The sequence below is a fragment of the Salvelinus alpinus genome, chromosome 29 (assembly GCF_045679555.1).
Source record: "Salvelinus alpinus chromosome 29, SLU_Salpinus.1, whole genome shotgun sequence".
NCBI classification, from domain to species: Eukaryota; Metazoa; Chordata; class Actinopteri; order Salmoniformes; family Salmonidae; genus Salvelinus; species Salvelinus alpinus.
In genome coordinates this window covers 30,127,951-30,148,733 of record NC_092114.1, presented here as the reverse complement: position 1 = coordinate 30,148,733, position 20,783 = coordinate 30,127,951, and the positions used below count along the sequence as shown (strand labels likewise).

The 20,783-nt window shown below is 46.4% G+C and overlaps 1 protein-coding gene across 2 annotated transcripts in view; it reads left to right on the top strand.

The window, feature by feature from the left end:
• The first annotated feature begins 556 nt into the window (after window positions 1–556).
• The window catches only part of LOC139558461 (ubiquitin-conjugating enzyme E2 E2-like), a 52,836-nt gene continuing 32,609 nt past the window's right edge, over window positions 557–20,783 (top strand). For both annotated transcript variants that reach the window (XR_011671585.1, XM_071373614.1), the window contains exons 1-3: window positions 557–715; window positions 2,214–2,417; window positions 5,580–5,630. Coding sequence is in view for 1 of the 2 variants with exons in the window: in XM_071373614.1 (XP_071229715.1) it covers window positions 2,221–2,417; window positions 5,580–5,630 (248 nt within the window). In the remaining variant the exon portion in view is untranslated. The remainder of the gene's footprint in view (window positions 716–2,213; window positions 2,418–5,579; window positions 5,631–20,783) is intronic.

Sequence of the window (20,783 nt, the reverse complement as noted above, 5' to 3'; positions counted from 1 at the left end):
CCCATAAATTTGGTTCCGCCACGCTCAGTGAATTTTTGAGTATGGAATTGAGTCCGTTTCTTTCTCCTGTTTTTTGTGAGTAATGTATTTGAGACTTTTTCACTGTGAAAACGAATATTTCCAGTTGTTCAATATGCTTGTATGCATAGCCGCATGGAGTAGTTTGGGGTGCTGCATTTTTATTTTTATTTTATTTTATTTATTTATTTTTTCAAGGGGGGTTGCTAAAACAGTACTAATAAAAGCTCAGCGCACTACTTTTGTGAGAATATTTTTTTTATTCAGGTTTTTCAGGGGGTGCTGCAGCTTGTCTGATTTGAAGATGATTGTAATGTGTACTTTTCTTGAACTTTGCAAATAAAGAAAAAGTAGAAGGAAAAATGCCCTAATATATCAAAAGGACAGTAACCTATTCATGATATATTGTTAGGTTTGACCGTTATTCCTCTTCAGCCAATGCTTGTTACCCCATTAGAACAGCGCAATACACACACACTTGGTGGCGCGCACTCGTGTACCCACTGTGTAAAAAAAAAAAAGGAGAGCGCGCGCTCAGAGGCGGTCCGGTTGTCTCATTCTCTCACAGCCAGAGCGGATAACGAAAGCGGAGACCAAGATCGAATAGAACGGTCGAGCAACACACGGGATATAGCCTACTTCAGGTGTTGATAGAACATTGTTTGCGTCGACCGTCTGTGCGTCAACTATTTGGAAGGTAATCTCTTTCTGAAACATTGAAACAACTGCACATTGAAAGTAATGTTTAAAGACCCGATAGCCCCGGATAAGAACAATATCCTCATATGGGGGGGGGGGGGTCTTTGGTGCCTAGATGACTCTTCTTGATGTGGGCACTAAAAAGCTTCTCAGTTAATATTTCACTCAAGCTGCTGCGAACGATTTGTTTTGTGTGTCAGCGTATCTTTAGGCTATGAGGGAACATGAGGGTTCTCCTATTACTGTTGGGGTATTCATTTTTAGGCCTCCTCAATTGCGTGGGGTGCACGCGATGTGAGGGCTGCTCCCCCAGCAGTAGACCTACTGGCTCAGGTACTGTGACAGCCCCGCGTGACAACAGGGATTATTTACACAAGAAAATAAAAATGTGCTCATCCTTATCTGTTGTTGTATGAATGACTGTGAGACCAATGCAGCACGGGATTTGTTACTTTTCAGCTGTTTTTATCATCACCGGTCCTTTTCAAAAGGAGAACACTGAAAGTGTTTAAAGAGCCGATGGCCTGGGAGAAGAACGATATCCTCATTTGGGGGGATGCATTGATGGTGTTATGTTATTGTTACATGTATGTGCGCCCATGTCTTTGATAGCCAAATCTCACAGTATTTCAATTGATCATAAGTCTTTAACTTGTCAAATAGATATGATTCATAGAGTAGAATCAATCAAATAGAACAGAAACATAATGTTTCCTAGAAGATCATGCATTGTTATTGTATGCTTAGCCTATTAACAACACTCATCAGTTGCCTCAGTAGAAATCACCAATCACTGCATCAGGAGAAAAATGTGTTAATGCATCCAATTACTGTCTGTGCAGATTGTTGCCCAACAGATTCTGAGTGTTCATGACCAAAGTGTGTGTGGTATAGCTTCACTTTGCATTGATTGAAGATCTGCTGTCTGTCATCATGCTCTTTCTGGAATGTGGTGCTCATTTCAGCAACCATCTGCTCCTTTACAGTAGCTCTACACACACAAACACACACACACTGCACACAACCCCCATTTACTCAAACAACTACTTCTCATTCTGTGAATGTTTAAAATGCACAGCTTCACCTTGAGGGCTCATATGGTATGTTGGGAAATTACATTTCCTCAATGCGACCTTGTAGAAGGAGCTTTGATTATAGAGGCTGTAGTGTGAGCTGGTCTGTGGGGACATGGGACCTGCCTGCCTTACTATAATGACCTTTAAAAGACCTGAGACCTAGGAGGGGAACAGTATTTAATTCTGTTGGCTGTGGCTGGCTGGCTGGCCGTCTCTGGTGGTTTGGTTTTTAATACTGTACTTCTAACAGAATAGCCACTGACTGAAAGACAACCACCGAACCAATAGGATTCAAACCTTTGATTGCTATATCTTTAGTCAGGTGATAAGCCTGCTCTGTAGGGTGTGTAGGGAAACCCCAAACCTTCGACTTATCTGTGTGTGTGTGTGTGTGTGCCCCCGAATGCATGTGTGTCCCAGTGCCAGGATGTCCAGTGAGGTGCAGCCCAGCTCGAGGCCAGAAGACAGTCCCAACACAAGTGGAGGCAGCTGGGACGCGGAGCAGAGAGAGGTGGCCCCTCCGGGTCAGGAGCAGGGTCAGGAGCGAGATCAGACAACGCCCAAGAAGAAAGAGGCCAAGATATCCAGCAAGACCGCTGCCAAGCTCTCCACCAGCGCCAAGAGGTATAGCTGCAATTCTCTCTATTCTATTCTGTCCATGTAGGTTGTGTAAGGAAGTGTCCTTGATGGTCTTGTTCAAAAGTACTTCATAAACAGTATAATACGGAGATGATATTGACTCAGATGCACCTTGAAGCAGTGGATTTATTATAACCATCAATGGGTTATTATGAAATTCAATGGTCTGTGGGACATTAGAGAAAAACAAAGTGTTTGTGTCACAGAGAGAGAGCCCATGGATGCGTGAACATGAACAAGGGAGGCCTGCATGTTCTGTAATTAGTCCATTTCCCCCTGGATTCCCTCGTTCATTCCCTCATTTATTCCTCCCTCCATCCTCTCTTAACAGCCTGCAGCCTCATCAGGTAAAGTTTGCCACTTCAGGAGAAAATACTGTAGATGAAATTACAGAGCGTACTGTGCATTCAAGCCTGGGAACGACTTACTCCATAACCGTGGTGATTGTATTACAGTTATACAGCCCCTTGCAGAAAGACGTCTTTTCCCACTGCCTATAGTGAATAGTAGGGCACAATGATTTACCCTCAGTCTCCTCTCATCATGAACCAGAGAGTTTATTATCAATACAAGCACACAGAGGAGATGAGGGGATCTGCTGTCGTTTGTTCTGCCATCGCTCACTCGCTCTTTGAGGTGTGGTGCCTACCTGTCAGCACTCCTCTGTGTGTGTCCGTGTGTGTGTATGTGTGCACATTCCTCCATGGCGTGACATTTGGAGCGGAACGAGGGAATGAGTCGACAGCGACAGGGATGACAGGTTAAATTAACAAAAGGACCACCTGAGGTTCTCTCCTGCTCTGAGCCGTGGTGGTGGTGGTGGTGGCGGCGGTGGTGGTAGTGGTGGTGGTAGTGGTGGTGAGCGGAGGGGTGCCCTTTCTACTGATGTTGTGACGCTTCCCTGTCTCCTGATATTGGAAGGCTGCTTGTCGTTGTCCTCTCCCATGGCTGCAGCTGACTGTTTGTATAGCTCATCTAGCAGATGTATATATATTTTTTTAAGTATCTTATATATTTGTATATTTATTATTTGTATAATTTTTTCTTTTTTGTGCATTTTTAAACAATATTTATATGTTCATATGTTTTATTTTATTTATTTTAATTTTTATTATTTATATATATATATTTAAATATTTTTTATTTATTTTACCTTTATTTAACTAGGCAAGTCAGTTAATAACAAATTCTTATTTACAATGACAGATAGTAACAACAGTTGTTAAAAAAAAAAAAAAAAAAGATTTTTTTTTTTTAAAGTTGTAAAGTGGTTGTTCCACTGGATATCATAAGGTGAATGCACCAATTTGTAAGTCGCTCTGGATAAGAGCGTCTGCTAAATGACTTAAATGTAATGTAAATGTTGTTGCGAGCATTGTGAATAGATGATTTAGGGCCAGGGGCCACATGAAGCGTCTCAGACTAGGATCAGTTTAGCCTTTTAGATCATAATGAATCAAATTGTTATGGACAGGGAGGACCTAATTTACATCATCACCCCTACTCTGAGACGCATTATACATTCGGAACTAGGCTTATATCTCAACATTTTTATGTTTATGATTATTCATGAGAGTAGCAGGGGTTAGAAGCAAAATGATTTTCCAATCGTTTAGTGAACAGAACCATTCTTTTTTGTTGTTGTTCTGTTCCACTGTTCCGACCAGGAAAATAAATATCTGAACCAGTTCGAACACCAAAAAAGTTATGTTTTATATCGTTCCTTTCTGCTCCTTTTTAAACCTCTGAAATCAACATTAAATTGATCAGTGCGGATAGAGCAGCAAGCTATATTTAGTTGTTTACATGCATTGGAGAGACAAGTGTAGGGCGCGAGGTGCAACTGAAATTTTGCGGGTGGGGGGAAAGCGAGAGAGGTTGGAGGAGGAGGCTTGAGGCATTGGGCATCTTGTTATGACATGCATTATCTGAATTAGGCCCACAGAATTATACCTACGGAGGAGCGACTTCTATGAGGGAACTTTGAATGTCTTTGAACTTTCAAGAGTTGGCTTAATGTGGGACCAATTAAAAATCTCTCTCCCTAATTTCTGAATCACGTTTGTAATGTCAGTAGGCTACAGTAGCTTATACTTCGGAGGGGTAGGTAGCTTACGCATGCACACACACTGCTAAAGATTTTCAGCTGGCAGGCAGACACTGGAATAAGTTTCTGAGTGACAGAGTGAGTACTTTGCATAGGCGCTTTGTTGCGTTTTTTTGTGGCACTGGGGAAAAAAATCCAGGAATGTAAAAAAACAGTATTAAAACCTGTTCCCATGCTTTTAAAATAACAGTTCTGTTCCGGAACAGTATAGATCACTTTCGTTCCCAGTTCTGATTCTTTTCTGGTTTTTGGTTTTGTTCCCTGAACCAGTTCCAAACCCTGGAGAGTAGCTTGTTGTCAGTGTTGTCTCGGTGTGAGTGGAATATTGCAGCCTTAATGGACGGTGAAGTCATTGATTGTAAAAAAAACAAAACAAAAAAACAGCATCTGGCTGTTAAAATCCTCAGAGCAAATCATTGGCATAGTTATGTAATGAGCAGTGCTGTGTATGGCAGTGAAATGTGAACCCTGTCTTGATCCCGTCTACTCACTAAACTAAACCTTTATTTAGTTTAGCTGTTAGCTGTGGAAATGATTCCAACATGTAGGGAGAGAGGAAGGGGGGAGAAAGTAAGAGAGAGGGAAGGATAGAAAGAGGGAGGGGAGAGTAGGAGAGGAGAGAGAGAGAGACTAAATCAGTCAGATTTATTCCACCCTGTCATTAAAATCCTCATCTCAATATCAGTTTCATAATTGATTTGTCCAGAAAGCAAATATGACTCTTTTACACAGCAAGGCCTGTCTGTAGTCAATGTCAATTTGCACAGGCCCATGAAACAAGATGAGGAATTCAACAGTGCGTCCCTATATTGATATAGCTTGACAGGATGTATTCCTGTATTCAATCACAATGCTAGGAGCTCATTAGGAAATCAATAAGTTATTCAGTGTGTAGACAGGATTTATATAACACACCGGCTAGCTAGTATGTCGTGTGTGTCTGTGTGGGTTTAGCATTACGTATATATAATCTGTATGTGATGTTTGTGTGTAATGTATATAAAGTGTGTGTGTAACATGTGTTCCTCCTCATTCCCCAGGATTCAGAAGGAGCTGGCTGAGATAACCTTGGACCCGCCACCTAACTGCAGGTAGGAGCTTGTTCATTGTCTGTTTTATGACTGTCTGTACTTCAGTGTGTGTACAGTGCCTTCGGAACATATTCAAAGCCCTTGACTTTTTCCACATTTTGTTAGGTTACAGCCTTATTCTAAAATAGATTAAATAGTTTTTTCCCTCATCAATCGACACACAATACCCCACAATGAGAGTCTTTATGTTCCTTTTGGCAAACTCCAAGCAGGCTGTCATGTGCTTTTTACTGAGGAGCGGCTTCTGTCTGGCCACTCTACCATAAAGGCCTGATTGGTGGAATGCTGCAGAGATGGTTGTCCTTCTGGAAGGTTCTCCCATCTCCACAGAGGAACTCTGGAGCTCTGTCAGAGTGACCATCGGGTTCTTGGTCACCTCCCTGACCAAGTTCCATTCTCCCCCGATTGCTCAGTTTGGCTGGGCGGCCAGCTCTAGGAAGAGTCTTGGTGGTTCCAAACTTCTTCCAATTAAGAATTATGGAGGCAACTGTGTTGTTGGCGACCTTCAATGCTGCAGAATTATTTTGGTACCCTTCGCCAGATCTGTCCCTCAACACGATCCTGTCTCCAGGATGCACCTGAGCTCAATTTCTAGTCTCATAGCAACGGGTCTGAATACTTATGTAAATAAGGTATTTCTGTTTAAAATGTTTAATACATTTGCAAAAATGTATAAAAAACTGTTTTTGCTTTGTCATTATGGGGTATTGTGTGTAGATTGCTGAGGATTTTTATTTATTTAATCAATTTTAGAATAAGGCTGTAACATAACAAAGTGTGTCAAAAGTCAAGGGGTCTAAATACTTTCCGAAGGCACTGTATATTGTCTGTGTGTGTGCACATGTGTTTGTGCGTAAGCGTGTTAATTGTCTGTTCCACCTGTTTTATGTATCTGTGACACCTGAGGCACTCTGTCAGTCTGTGCTGTGCATGGCGGAGAAGGAAGGGGGATTGTGAAGGGCCTGTGCTGTGCTGACTGAGTCACTCAGATGAATGGTATACAGGTATACATTACTGCAGTGCCGCCTGCATTTACAATGCAGTTTGTCAGTCTGTTGGGCTGACTGTGAGATGAATAGACCTATCAGAGCTGTGTGCATGGTGAGTCACAGCAAAAGAAGAAAGATAAGTGATTGACCTGATTGGCCAGTAAGTTCACTACTGGGAGCACTCTAGTTATGTTGCTTGCCGCTACCGCATTTGCGCCGACTCTTGCGGCTGGGAAAGGCACTCTTTCAAATTTTCAATGCACAAACACACTAGCTGAGGAGAGAAAGGGAGATAATATGAATTTGTGTGATCTGAAAAAGGTGTGGGTGATTCAGAGAAAATCAACTTCACGACTAAAAACACTCCCGTGGCAGTTCTAAAACCATTTCCGCCGGAGCTATACAGAGAATCTCAATGAAGCATACAATCATATTCACTGACAAAGAGCTAAAGGGAGATGGGGAAAAATAGATTTCAGACATTTGTATTGAAAATGACATTTGTATGAAAATCGGTTATTTGAAGAATGTACATTATGAAGCAGTTTCATGACGAGTGGATTCACTTCGGCGTCAGGCAGCGGCAGTTTGGTCGCCTCAGAGAGGTGTGTGTGTGTGTGTGAGAGAGATGAGTGAATAATTGGCCACAGTCTGCTGGAGTATCTTTAAGTACAATGCAATGTGAGGGAGCTCTGACACACTTGAATTGTAGATTTCTGTATTGAATCCCCTTGGGGTGTTTGTTCATTCTTACAGAAACTAGCCCAAGCTCCCCTCCAAGTCTTCTATAAACACCTGTGTAGTTTTCTAGTGTTTGGTTTGCAAATGTTGACACAACAATATAACATTTCAACATGTATTTTATGAGATAAAAGCAATGAGCATGAATAATATTTTTCATATATGGATGTAATAAACCGTTTTATTTATGGTAGCCTACACAGTACATTAGAAGTTATGAGGCTAATTTCCTCTTGTTTTGTACTGTATTCCTTTAATAGTGCTACGAGTAGAAACATCCACCATCTGTTTATCAAATGCTGTGTGTGTGTTCTGCCTGTCCTCACCGACTAATTGACGTGACAACAGTGTTAATAGTCTCTGTAGAGGAGGACGGGGCGGGTGAGAGGCGTCAGATGTGAGGGAGAGGACACTGTAATACACACAGCTCATTAGCTTCTCTTTATTTTTCTCCATCCTTTCTTCTGGCGTCTGCAGCGAACCGCTTCTGCTCTTCCTCCTCATTCCAATAAAACCCGACTCCACTCATCATGATCACAGAACACCTCATAAACATTCTCTCACTCTCTCCCTTTCTTTTTCTCTCGCCCTTCCTCTCTCACTCTGTTTTTTATCCCTATTTTAAAGAGAGCAGAGGGAGTCGTGATACTTTACCCTTGGGAAAATAAAACACATCTAACTTTCATCGAAACGTGTCTCATTTGAAGAACATATTTCGCAACATGTTGAAAGTAAGCAGGCCAAGCAGGCAGGATGTGGATTATATATTATGGGATGCTAAGGGGATATTTTCTCTTTTTTTAATCATCTTTGTCACCTGAGCAGAGAGTAATTCATTGAATGTGAGAAGTGCTCTGCAAGGCTATGTAAATACCCCCTCAACAGACACATTATATTGCCTCACTGCTCAACACGCCTTTTTACCTCCGTGTGTGTGTGTTTTTGTTAATTACCATATCCTTTCATGATGGTCCTGGCAGCGTTTTGATAAGAATCCCCCATTGGCAGAAGGAAACAATGTGGATATCTTGGAGGATTGGCCATGCTTTCGTTCTTTCTCTCTCTCTCTCTTTCTTTCTATCTTTCTTTCTTTCTTCCTCCCACTCTCTGCCACTACTCCCCCCTCTTTCTCTCTATCTCTCCTTCCCTCCCTTCCTCCATAATCCCAGGAACATTGTGTGTTAGCGTGTTGTTCCAGAGTAATCCATTCTGAAGACCAGTAATCATCTCCAGACATCACAGTGATGACTGATGAAGTGATGAAGTGAAATAGAAAGTATTGATGCATATCGTAACGGGGAACTACAAAGGAGAAAATATCTAATTCCACACTGTGATTATCAGGGTGGTGGTGCTGTGTGATTGACTAATATATGCCTCAATTAGCTTTGCAATGTAATTGACTTGCAGCAGTCTCTCTCCCGGTTTCAGACATACTCCGATATGAGCATTCAGATCTGATTCTTATCATCTTGTATATATACTGTAGATGAAGATGATACAGGAGGCTGGAAACGGCTGGGTTAGCTCTTTCAGAGAGCTAACCCAAAGACTTGACGAAGACCTAAGGCTGGAAACATTTTCAATAATGCACAGGGGAGGGAGGAAGCATACATGACAGTGTGCAGAGTCTATTTAAACCTTTGCGGAGCTTTTTCAGAGACACACAGATTTCATGCATAACATGAACAGAGGCTGCTGTGGAGCCCTCCTGTTTCTGGGTCTGAGTGATGTAAGGTGGAGCCCTCCTGTTTCTGGGTCTGAGTGATGTGAGGTGGAGCCCTCCTGTTTCTGGGTCTGAGTGATGTAAGGTGGAGCCCTCCTGTTTCTGGGTCTGAGTGATGTGAGGTGGAGCCCTCCTGTTTCTGGGTCTGAGTGATGTGAGGTGGAGCCCTCCTGTTTCTGGGTCTGAGTGATGTGAGGTGGAGCCCTCCTGTTTCTGGGTCTGAGTGATGTGAGGTGGAGCCCTCCTGTTTCGGGGTCTGAGTGATGTGAGTTGGAGCCCTCCTGTTTCTGGGTCTGAGTGATGTGAGGTGGAGCCCTCCTGTTTCTGGGTCTGAGTGATGTGACGTGGAGCCCTTCTGTTTCTGGGTCTGAGTGATGTGACGTGGAGCCCTTCTGTTTCTGGGTCTGAGTGATGTGAGGTGAAGCCCTCCTGTTTCTGGGTCTGAGTGATGTGAGGTGGAGCCTTCCTGTTTCTGGGTCTGAGTGATGTGAGGTGGAGCCCTCCTGTTTCTGGGTCTGAGTGATGTGAGTTGGAGCCCTTCTGTTTCTGGGTTTGAGTGATGTGAGGTGGAGCCCTTCTGTTTCTGGGTTTGAGTGATGTGAGGTGGAGCCCTCCTGTTTCTGGGTCTGAGTGATGTGAGGTGGAGCCCTTCTGTTTCTGGGTCTGAGTGATGTGAGGTGGAGCCCTCCTGTTTCTGGGTCTGAGTGATGTGAGGTGGAGCCCTCCTGTTTCTGGGTCTGAGTGATGTGAGGTGGAGCCCTCCTGTTTCTGGGTCTGAGTGATGTGAGGTGGAGCCCTCCTGTTTCTGGGTCTGAGTGATGTGAGGTGGAGCCCTCCTGTTTCTGGGTTTGAGTGATGTGAGGTGGAGCCCTTCTGTTTCTGGGTCTGAGTGATGTGAGTTGGAGCCCTCCTGTTTCTGGGTCTGAGTGATGTGAGGTGGAGCCCTTCTGTTTCTGGGTCTGAGTGATGTGAGTTGGAGCCCTCCTGTTTCTGGGTCTGAGTGATGTGAGGTGGAGCCCTTCTGTTTCTGGGTTTGAGTGATGTGAGGTGGAGCCCTTCTGTTTCTGGGTCTGAGTGATGTGACGTGGAGCCCTTCTGTTTCTGGGTCTGAGTGATGTGAGTTGGAGCCCTCCTGTTTCTGGGTCTGAGTGATGTGAGGTGGAGCCCTTCTGTTTCTGGGTCTGAGTGATGTGAGTTGGAGCCCTCCTGTTTCTGGGTCTGAGTGATGTGAGGTGGAGCCCTTCTGTTTCTGGGTTTGAGTGATGTGAGGTGGAGCCCTTCTGTTTCTGGGTCTGAGTGATGTGAGTTGGAGCCCTTCTGTTTCTGGGTCTGAGTGATGTGAGGTGGAGCCCTCCTGTTTCTGGGTCTGAGTGATGTGAGGTGGAGCCCTCCTGTTTCTGGGTCTGAGTGATGTGACGTGGAGCCCTTCTGTTTCTGGGTCTGAGTGATGTGAGGTGGAGCCCTTCTGTTTCTGGGTTTGAGTGATGTGAGGTGGAGCCCTTCTGTTTCTGGGTCTGAGTGATGTGAGTTGGAGCCCTTCTGTTTCTGGGTCTGAGTGATGTGAGGTGGAGCCCTCCTGTTTCTGGGTCTGAGTGATGTGAGGTGGAGCCCTTCTGTTTCTGGGTCTGAGTGATGTGAGTTGGAGCCCTCCTGTTTCTGGGTCTGAGTGATGTGAGGTGGAGCCCTTCTGTTTCTGGGTTTGAGTGATGTGAGGTGGAGCCCTTCTGTTTCTGGGTCTGAGTGATGTGAGTTGGAGCCCTTCTGTTTCTGGGTCTGAGTGATGTGAGGTGGAGCCCTCCTGTTTCTGGGTCTGAGTGATGTGAGGTGGAGCCCTCCTGTTTCTGGGTCTGAGTGATGTGACGTGGAGCCCTTCTGTTTCTGGGTCTGAGTGATGTGAGGTGGAGCCCTTCTGTTTCTGGGTTTGAGTGATGTGAGGTGGAGCCCTTCTGTTTCTGGGTCTGAGTGATGTGAGTTGGAGCCCTTCTGTTTCTGGGTCTGAGTGATGTGAGGTGGAGCCCTCCTGTTTCTGGGTCTGAGTGATGTGAGTTGGAGCCTTTCTGTTTCTGGGTCTGAGTGATGTGAGGTGGAGCCCTCCTGTTTCTGGGTCTGAGTGATGTGAGGTGGAGCCCTCCTGTTTCTGGGTCTGAGTGATGTGACGTGGAGCCCTTCTGTTTCTGGGTCTGAGTGATGTGAGGTTACCTGTGTTTTCTGGTGAGAGATGGTTAACCAGTCTTTGTCTAGGCTGAGTAGATGGCTGTCCTTTTAGTGCTTCTATTAGAAGTATCTGCATGCTTCCCAGCCAAAACAGTTCAGAATAGTTTTTTTTGTTTGTTTTGGACTTTGGTGAGGGGTTTTTCGGCTGTTCGGCGCACAATTTCTTTCTTGAGACCAGCCAAAGTTCGATAGCCGAAGTCTATGCACCTTCATCCGTGATTGGTTAACTGTAAGGATTCTTCAATAAATGTACAATTGTGCGAATAAGATCTCCTCAGCAAAAAAACGTAAAAATGTATGACAGATTTCTTGAGTTATCGTATATATAAATTCCGACTATTTATTTGAAAGTGTATACTGGCTCCGGCGTCTCAAAATGCACATACAGTACTTTTGCCGCTTTTTATGCGAGCACACTTGTTTTGTTTGCCTAGCCGACATAAGCTAGCCGCCAGCCGAACTGAAGCATGCTGGCGCCTTGAGGGAGGAAAGGAGGACAGAGGAAGGAGAGGAGAAGGGGGAGGCGAGGACAGACGGGGGGAGGCGAGGACAGACGGAGGGAGGCGAGGACAGACAGAGGGAGGCGAGGACAGACGGAGGGAGGAGAGGACAGACGGCGGGAGGAGAGGAGGATAGGACATAGGGAGTAGAGGAGAGGAGAGAGGAGGGTGAAAACAACAGAGGGATGAGAGGAGGGCGGAGAGGACAGAGGGAGGAGAGGAGGGTGGAGGGGACAGCGGGAGGAAGGAAGGAGAGGAGAGGAGAGTGGAGACTAGTGAGGAGAGGATAGAGGGATAAGAGGAGGGAGGAGAGAACAAGACAGCGTTTTGATTATCGCGGTGGCGGTAGAAGGGGGGTTCTGATTGGTGTGGTGTAGTAGTAATGTGTCACATTCCACTTCTCTGACATTCATCATACATACCAAGCAGTCATTTGAACTGCTCTCATGTGGAAAGTATAAATGTATAAACAGCACACACTCACATATCAACATGATCAAGTGTCTGCTTGATGTCAGTATAATCATTTAATATGAAGAGTGTTTACTTGGCAAATAGTGAATGACTGATTTGTTCAGGTCAACTCATATGAATTTAGTTTTTACGACTAAACCAACAAACCAGCAGCAAGCCAAACAGGCAATCCCAGAGTCCACAGGGAGACTAAAAGTTCAAGCACTTAGTCGTTTTTAACGAGAGAAGAACATCATTGTAAAAATTACTCTGAGAGAAAGAGAGATTAATTAAACAGTCAATTTGGAAGCATTGGAGTGCAACTGCTATTGTTATGATATGCTTAGCATTCCATGTTCCACATCATTACGCTTTCTCTCAGCTAGGAGGGTAGGATAATACAGTGGATAATACAGGATAATACAGGATAATACAGTGCCACTGACACGGCCCACTACCAAAACCTGCGGGCTCTCCTTCACTGCAGCCGAGGTGAGTAAAACATTTAAACGTGTTAACCCTCGCAAGGCTGCAGGCCCAGACGGCATTCCCAGCCGCGTCCTCAGAGCATGCGCAGACCAGCTGGCTGGTGTGTTTACGGACATATTCAATCAATCCTTAGCCCAGTCTGCTGTTCCCACATGCTTCAAGAGGGCCACCATTGTTCCTGTTCCCAAGAAAGCTAAGGTAACTGAGCTAAATGACTACCGCCCCGTAGCACTCACTTCCGTCATCATGAAGTGCTTTGAGAGACTAGTCAAGGACCATATCACCTCCACCCTACCGGACACCCTAGACCCACTCCAATTTGCTTACCGACCCAATAGGTCCACAGACGACGCAATCGCAACCACACTGCACACTGCCCTAACCCATCTGGACAAGAGGAATACCTATGTGAGAATGCTGTTCATCGACTACAGCTCAGCATTCAACACCATAGTACCCTCCAAACTCGTCATCAAGCTCGAGACCCTGGGCCTCGACCCCGCCCTGTGCAACTGGGTCCTGGACTTCCTGACGGGCCGCCCCCAGGTGGTGAGGGTAGGTAACAACATCTCCACCCCGCTGATCCTCAACACTGGGGCCCCACAAGGGTGCGTTCTGAGCCCTCTCCTGTACTCCCTGTTCACCCACGACTGCGTGGCCATGCACGCCTCCAACTCAATCATCAAGTTTGCGGACGACACTACAGTGGTAGGCTTGATTACCAACAACGACGAGACGGCCTACAGGGAGGAGGTGAGGGCCCTCGGAGTGTGGTGTCAGGAAAATAACCTCACACTCAACGTCAACAAAACAAAGGAGATGATTGTGGACTTCAGGAAACAGCAGAGGGAGCTCCCCCCTATCCACATCGACGGGTCAGTAGTGGAGAAGGTGGAAAGTTTTAAGTTCCTCGGTGTACACATCACGGACAAACTGAATTGGTCCACCCACACAGACAGCGTTGTGAAGAAGGCGCAGCAGCGCCTCTTCAACCTCAGGAGGCTGAAGAAATTCGGCTTGTCACCAAAAGCACTCACAAACTTCTACAGATGCACAATCGAGAGCATCCTGTCGGGCTGTATCACCGCCTGGTACGGCAACTGCTCCGCACACAACCGTAAGGCTCTCCAGAGGGTAGTGAGGTCGGCAGAACGCATCACCCGGGGAAAACTACCTGCCCTCCAGGACACCTACACCACCCGATGTCACAGGAAGGCCATAAAGATCATCAAGGACAACAACCACCCAAGCCACTACCTGTTCACCCCGCTATCATCCAGAAGGCGAGGTCAGTACAGGTGCATCCAAGCAGGGACCGAGAGACTGAAAAACAGCTTCTATCTCAAGGCCATCAGACTGTTAAACAGCCACCACTAACATTTAGCGGCCGCTGCCAACAAACTGACTCAGCTCCAGCCACCTTAAAAATGGGAATTGATGGAAATGATGTAAAAATGTACCACCAGCCACTTTAAACAATGCCACCTAATATAATGTTTACATACCCTACATTACACATCTCTTATGTATATGTATATACTGTACTCTATATCATCTACTGCATCTTGCCATCTTATGTAATACATGGACCACTAGCCACTTTAAACTATGCCACTTTATGTTTACATACCCTACAGTACTCATCTCATAGGTATATACCGTACTCTATACCATCTACTGCACCTTGCCTATGCCGTCTGTACCATCACTCATTCATATATCTTTATGTACATATTCTTTATCCCTTTACACTTGCGTGTATAAGGTAGTAGTTGCGGAATTGTTAGGTTAGATTACTTGTTGTTATTACTGCATTGTCGGAACTAGAAGCACAAGCATTTCGCTACACTCGCATTAACATCTGCTAACCATGTGTATGTGACTAATAAATTTGATTTGATTTGATTTGATTTGAGGATGTTATTGCCAGAGAATTCTAATAGAATTCAATCAGAGGGAGTAATATGTCACCAGAAATCCATGAATAAGCAACAAGCTTTAAATGTTTTTTATGAGTTCAAGGGGATGTTTGGAGTCTAGCCTCTCCTTTCGGCTGTAGTAGTCTCTTTTATTTGAATTTGAAGGGGAGGGGAGAGGGAGAGAATATAGTCATAGTCCCATCTGGTCCACAGAAGCTAAGAGAGGCCTAGGAAGATTCCTCCACTTGCTGTGACCTCACACTATGGATCTAATTACCCTCAGCTGGGTGGAGGGCCTTTCTCTTCTTTGCTCTTCTGTTCTCTTTTCACAGACACTCTACATGTCTTTATCTTCTCTCCCACTCTCTCCCGCTCTTCACTCCCTCGCTATGCTTCTTCTCACACACTACAGATCCTCATTTCACCATTATAATGTCCAATTCACCAATCTCCATACTTTCTTTTTTGTCTGTCTGCTCTGCCGTTAGACACAGTTGATTAAAGCCTCTGACGAAGTGGAGTTATGTGACTGATGTCACCAGTGTTATTATGAGAGATGCTCATCGTGTCTCTGTGTTGGGTGAGTGATTAGCCCCTCATTAACATGCTGCCTGCAGTATCCTTTGGTAGTCCATGGACACAGACATCATCATCATCATAATTTTATTACCCACAGAGTCATGTTTGGCTTATACTGTCTCGTGTAAGTGTGTGTATTGAGGAAAGGAGAACCCGCTGAGGTAGAGAAAGAAGTTAACAGAGCACACTTGTTGATAATAGTTTACATTAAAAAATATTTATTTTTATTTAACCTTTATTTAAGTAGGCATGTTAGTTAATAAACAAATTAGGCACATTTGGGCAGTCTTGAGACAACATTTTGAACAGAAATGCAATGGTTCATTGGATCAGTCTTATACTTTGCACATACACTGCTGCCATCTAGTGGCCAAAATCTCAATTGCACCTGGGCTGGAATAATACATTATGGCCTTTCCCTTGCATTTCAAAGATGATGGTACAAAAAAAATACAAAAGAACAGTTGGTTTTTTCTTTGTATGATCTTTTACCAGATCTATTGTGTTATATTCTCCTACATTCCTTTCACATTTTCACAAACTTCAAAGAGTTTCCTTTCAAATGGTACCAAGAATATGCATATCCTTGTTTCAGGGCCTGAGCTACAGGCAGTTAGATTTGGGTATGTCATTTTAGGCGAAAATTGAAAAAAAGGGGCGGATCCTTGCAATGACCGCCTACCCAAAGGCCTCCTGCGGGGACGGGGGCTGGGATTTTTCCTATTTTGTTGCCTTTCAACCTGGAATTAAAATAAATTTTTGGGGGGTTTGTATCATTTGATTTCCACAACATGCCTCCCACTTTGAAGATGCAAAATATTTTTTTGTTGTGAAATAAACAAGAAATAAGACAAAAAAACGGAAAACTTGAGCGTGCATAACATAACTAAATACTTTTAGAGCCACCTTTTGCAAATAAATACAGCTGCAAGTCTCTTTGTGTATGTCTCTATAAGCTTGGTACATCTAGCCACTGGGATTTTTGCCCACTTTTCAAGTCAAAACTGCTCCAGGTCCTTCAAGTTGGATGGGTTCCGCTGGTGGACAGCAATCTTTAAGTCATACCACAGATTCTCAATTGGAATGAGGTCTGGGCTTTGACAAGGCCATTCCAAGACATTTAAAAATGTTTCCCCTTAAACCACTCAAGTGTTGCTTTAGCAGTATGCTTAGGGTCATTGTCCTGCTGGAAGGTGAACCTCTGTCCCAGGCTCAAAACTCTGGAAGACTGAAACAGGTTTCCCTCAAGAATTTCCCTCTATTTAGCACCATCCATCATTCCTTCAATTCTGGCCAGTGTCCCAGTCCCTGCCGATGGAAAAACATCCCCACAGCATGATGCTGCCACCACCATGCTTCACTGTGGGGATGGTGTTCTCATGGTGATGAGAGGTGTTGGGTTTGCGCCAGATGCCTTAAAGTGGTTCTATGGACAGATACTCCAATCTCCGCTGTGGAGCTTTGAAGCTCCTTCAGGGTTATCTTTGGTCTCTTTGTTGCCTCTCTGATTAATGCCCTCCTTGCCTGGTCCGTGAGTTTTGGTGGGTGACCCTCTCTTGGCAGGTTTGTTGTGGTGCCATATTGTAACGATTTTCCTCCTCAGGAGTAGGGATTGGACCAAAGCGCAGCATTGTGATATGACATAATATTTATTTAAACAAACCGAAAACACGAAGAACACTAGAGAATACAAAAACAATAAACGACGTAGACAGACCTAGACTTGAGAACTTACGAAACACGAAGAACGCACGAACAGGTACAAACTACATCAAACGAACGAAAACACGAAACAGTCCCGTGTGGTGCATACAAACACAAACACAGGAGACAACCACCCACAACAAACAACGTGAAACCACCTACCTTAATATGGCTCTCAATCAGAGGAAACGTAAACCACCTGCCTCTAATTGAAAACCATATCAGGTCACCCATTAACCAACATAGAAACACATAACATAGACTGCCCACCCAAACTCACGCCCTGACTGACTAACACATACAAAATAAACAGAAAACAGGTCAGGAACGTGACATAACCCCCCCCTCAAGGTGCGTACTCCGAACGCACCACCAAAAGTCTAGGGGAGGGTCTGGGTGGGCATCTGACCACGGTGGTGGCTCAGGCTCTGGGCGAGGTCCTCACCCCACCATAGTCAACCCCAGCTTCCGTATCCCCCTCCGAATGACCACCCTCCTATTCAACCCACCTAAATCAAGGGGCAACACCGAGATAAGGGGCAGAACCGGGATAAGGGGCAGCTCCGGACTGAAGGACTGCAGCTCCGGACTGAAGGACGGCAGCTCCGGACTGAGGGGCAGCACCGGGACAAGGGACAACACCGGCATAAGGGGCAGCTCCGGACTGAGGGACGGCAGCTCCGGACTGAGGGGCAGCTCCGGACTGAAGGACGGCAGCTCCGGACTGGCTGACGGCTCTGGCTGGTCATGGCTGGCTGACGGCTCTGGCTGGTCATGGCTGGCTGACGGCTCTGGCTGGTCATGGCTGGCTGACGGCTCTGGCTGGTCATGGCTGGCTGACGGCTCTGGCTGGTCATGGCTGGCTGACGGCTCTGGCTGGTCATGGCTGGCTGACGGCTCTGGCTGGTCATGGCTGGCTGACGACTCTGGCTGGTCATGGCTGGCTGACGGCTCTGGCTGGTCATGGCTGGCTGACGGCTCTGGCTGGTCATGGCTGGCGGACGGCTCTGGCTGGTCATGGCTGGCGGACGGCTCTGGCTGGTCAAGGCTGGCGGACGACTCTGGCTGGTCAAGGCTGGCGGACGGCTCTGGCTGGTCATGGCTGGCGGACGGCTCTGGCTGATCCTGGCTGGCGGACGGCTCTGGCTGATCCTGGCTGGCGGACGGCTCTGGCTGATCCTGGCTGGCGGACGGCTCTGGCTGATCCTGTCTGGCGGACGGCTCTGGCTGATCCTGTCTGGCGGAAGGCTCTGGCTGATCCTGTCTGGCGGAAGGCTCTGGCTGATCCTGTCTGGCGGAAGGCTCTGGCGGCTCCTGTCTGGCGGAAGGCTCTGGCGGCTCCTGTCTGGCGGTAGGCTCTAGCGGCTCCTGTCTGGCGGACGGCTCTGAAGGCTCATGGCAGACGGGCGGCTTTGCAGGCTCAGTACAGACGGGCGGCTTTGAAGGCTCAGTACAGACGGGCAGTTCATGCGGCGCTTGGCAGACGGACAGTTCAGACGGCGTTGGGCAGACGGGCAGTTCAGGCGCCGTTGGGCAGACGGGCAGTTCAGACGGCGTTGGGCAGACGGGCAGTTCAGGCGCCGCTGGGCAGACGGGCAGTTCAGGCGCCGCTGGGCAGACGGCAGACTCTGGCCGGCTGAGACGCACTGTAGGCCTGGTGCGTGGTACCGGAACTGGAGGTACCGGGCTAAGGACACGCACCATCAGGCTAGTGCGGGGAACAACAACAGGGCACACTGGACTCTCAAGGCGTACTATAGGCCTGGTGCGTGGTACCGGCACTGGTGGTACCGGGCTGAGGGCACGCACATCAGGGCGAGTACGGGGAGAAGGAACAGTGCGTACAGGGCTCTGGAGACGCACAGGAGGCTTGATGCGTGGTGCCGGAACTGGAGGCACTGGGCTGGAGACACGCACCACAGGGAGAGTGCGTGGAGGAGGAACAGGGCTCTGGAGACGCACAGGAAGCCTGGTGCGTGGTGTAGGCACTGGTGGTACTGGGCTGGGGCGGGGAGGTGGCGCCGGAAATACCGGACCGTGCAGGCGTACTGGCTCCCTTGAGCACCGAGCCTGTCCAACCTTACCTGGTTGAATGCTCCCCGTCGCCCGACCAGTGCGGGGAGGTGGAATAACCCGCACCGGGCTATGTAGGCGAACCGGGGACACCATGCGTAAGGCTGGTGCCATGTATGCCGGCCCGAGGAGACGCACTGGAGACCAGATGCGTTGAGCCGGCTTCATGGCACCTGGCTCAATGCCCAATCTAGCCCTACCAGTGCGGGGAGGTGGAATAACCCGCACCGGGCTATGAACACGTACAGGAAGCATGGAGGTGGAAACATCATTCTTTGGGGATGCTTTTCTGCAAAGGGGACAGGACGACTGCACCGTATTGAGGGGAGGATGGATGGGGCCATGTATCGCGAGATCTTGGCCAACAACCTCCTTCCCTCATTAAGAGCATTGAAGATGGGTCGTGGCTGGGTCTTCCAGCATGACAATGACCCGAAACACACAGCCAGGGCAACTAAGGAGTGGCTCCGTAAGAAGCATCTCAAGGTCCTGGAGTGGCCTAGCCAGTCTCCAGACCTGAACCCAATAGAAAATCTTTGGAGGGAGCTGAAAGTCCGTATTGCCTAGCGACAGCCCCGAAACCTGAAGGATCTGGAGAAGGTCTGTATGGAGCAGTGGGCCAAAATCCCTGCTGCAGTGTGTGCAAACCTGGTCAAGAACTACAGGAAACGTATGATCTCTGTAATTGCAAACAAAGGTTTCTGTACCAAATATTAAGTTCTGCTTTTCTGATGTATCAAATACTTATGTCATGCAATAAAATGCAAATTAATTACTTAAAAATCATACAAGGTGATTTTCTGGAATTTTGTTTTAGATTCTGTCTCTCACAGTTGAAGTGTACCTATGATAACAATTACAGACCTCTACATGCTTTGTAAATAGGAAAACCTGCAAAATCGGCAGTGTATCAAATACTTGTTCTCCCCACTGTACATCAAACGAACGAAAACACGAAACAGTCCCGTGTGGTGCATACAAACACAAACACAGGAGACAACCACCCACAACAAACAACGTGAAACCACCTACCTTAATATGGCTCTCAATCAGAGGAAACGTAAACCACCTGCCTCTAATTGAGAACCATATCAGGTCACCCATTAACCAACATAGAAACACATAACATAGACTGCCCACACAAACTCACGCCCTGACCGACTAACACATACAAAATAAACTGAAAACAGGTCAGGAACGTGACACATATTCTTTCAATTTTTTAATAATGGATTTAATGGTGCTCTGTGGGATGTCCAAAGTTTCAGATATTTTTTTATAAGCCACCCCGGGTCTGTACTTCTCCAACTTTGTCCCTGACCTGTTTGGAGAGCTCCTTGGTCTTCATGGTGCAACCTGCTTGGTGTGCAAAGCTGTCATCAAGGCAAAGGGTGGTTACTTTGAAGAATCTAAAATCTATTTTGATTTGTTTAACACTTTTTTGGTTACTACATGTGTGTTATTTCATAGTTTTGATGTCATGACAAGAGAGACACCACAACACTACATAAAGAGAGACCTAAGACAACAACATAGCATGGCAGCAACACATGACAACACAGCATGGTAGCAACACAACATGACAACAACATGGTAGCAATACAGCATGGCAGCAGCACAACATGGTAGCAACACAAAACAAGCTGCAAACGTTATTGGGCACAGACAGCAGCACAAAGGACAAAGAAGTTAGAGAGAACAATACATCACGCAAAGCAGCCACAAATGTCAGTAAATGTGTAGAGCCATTTCAGTCAACTATCTGG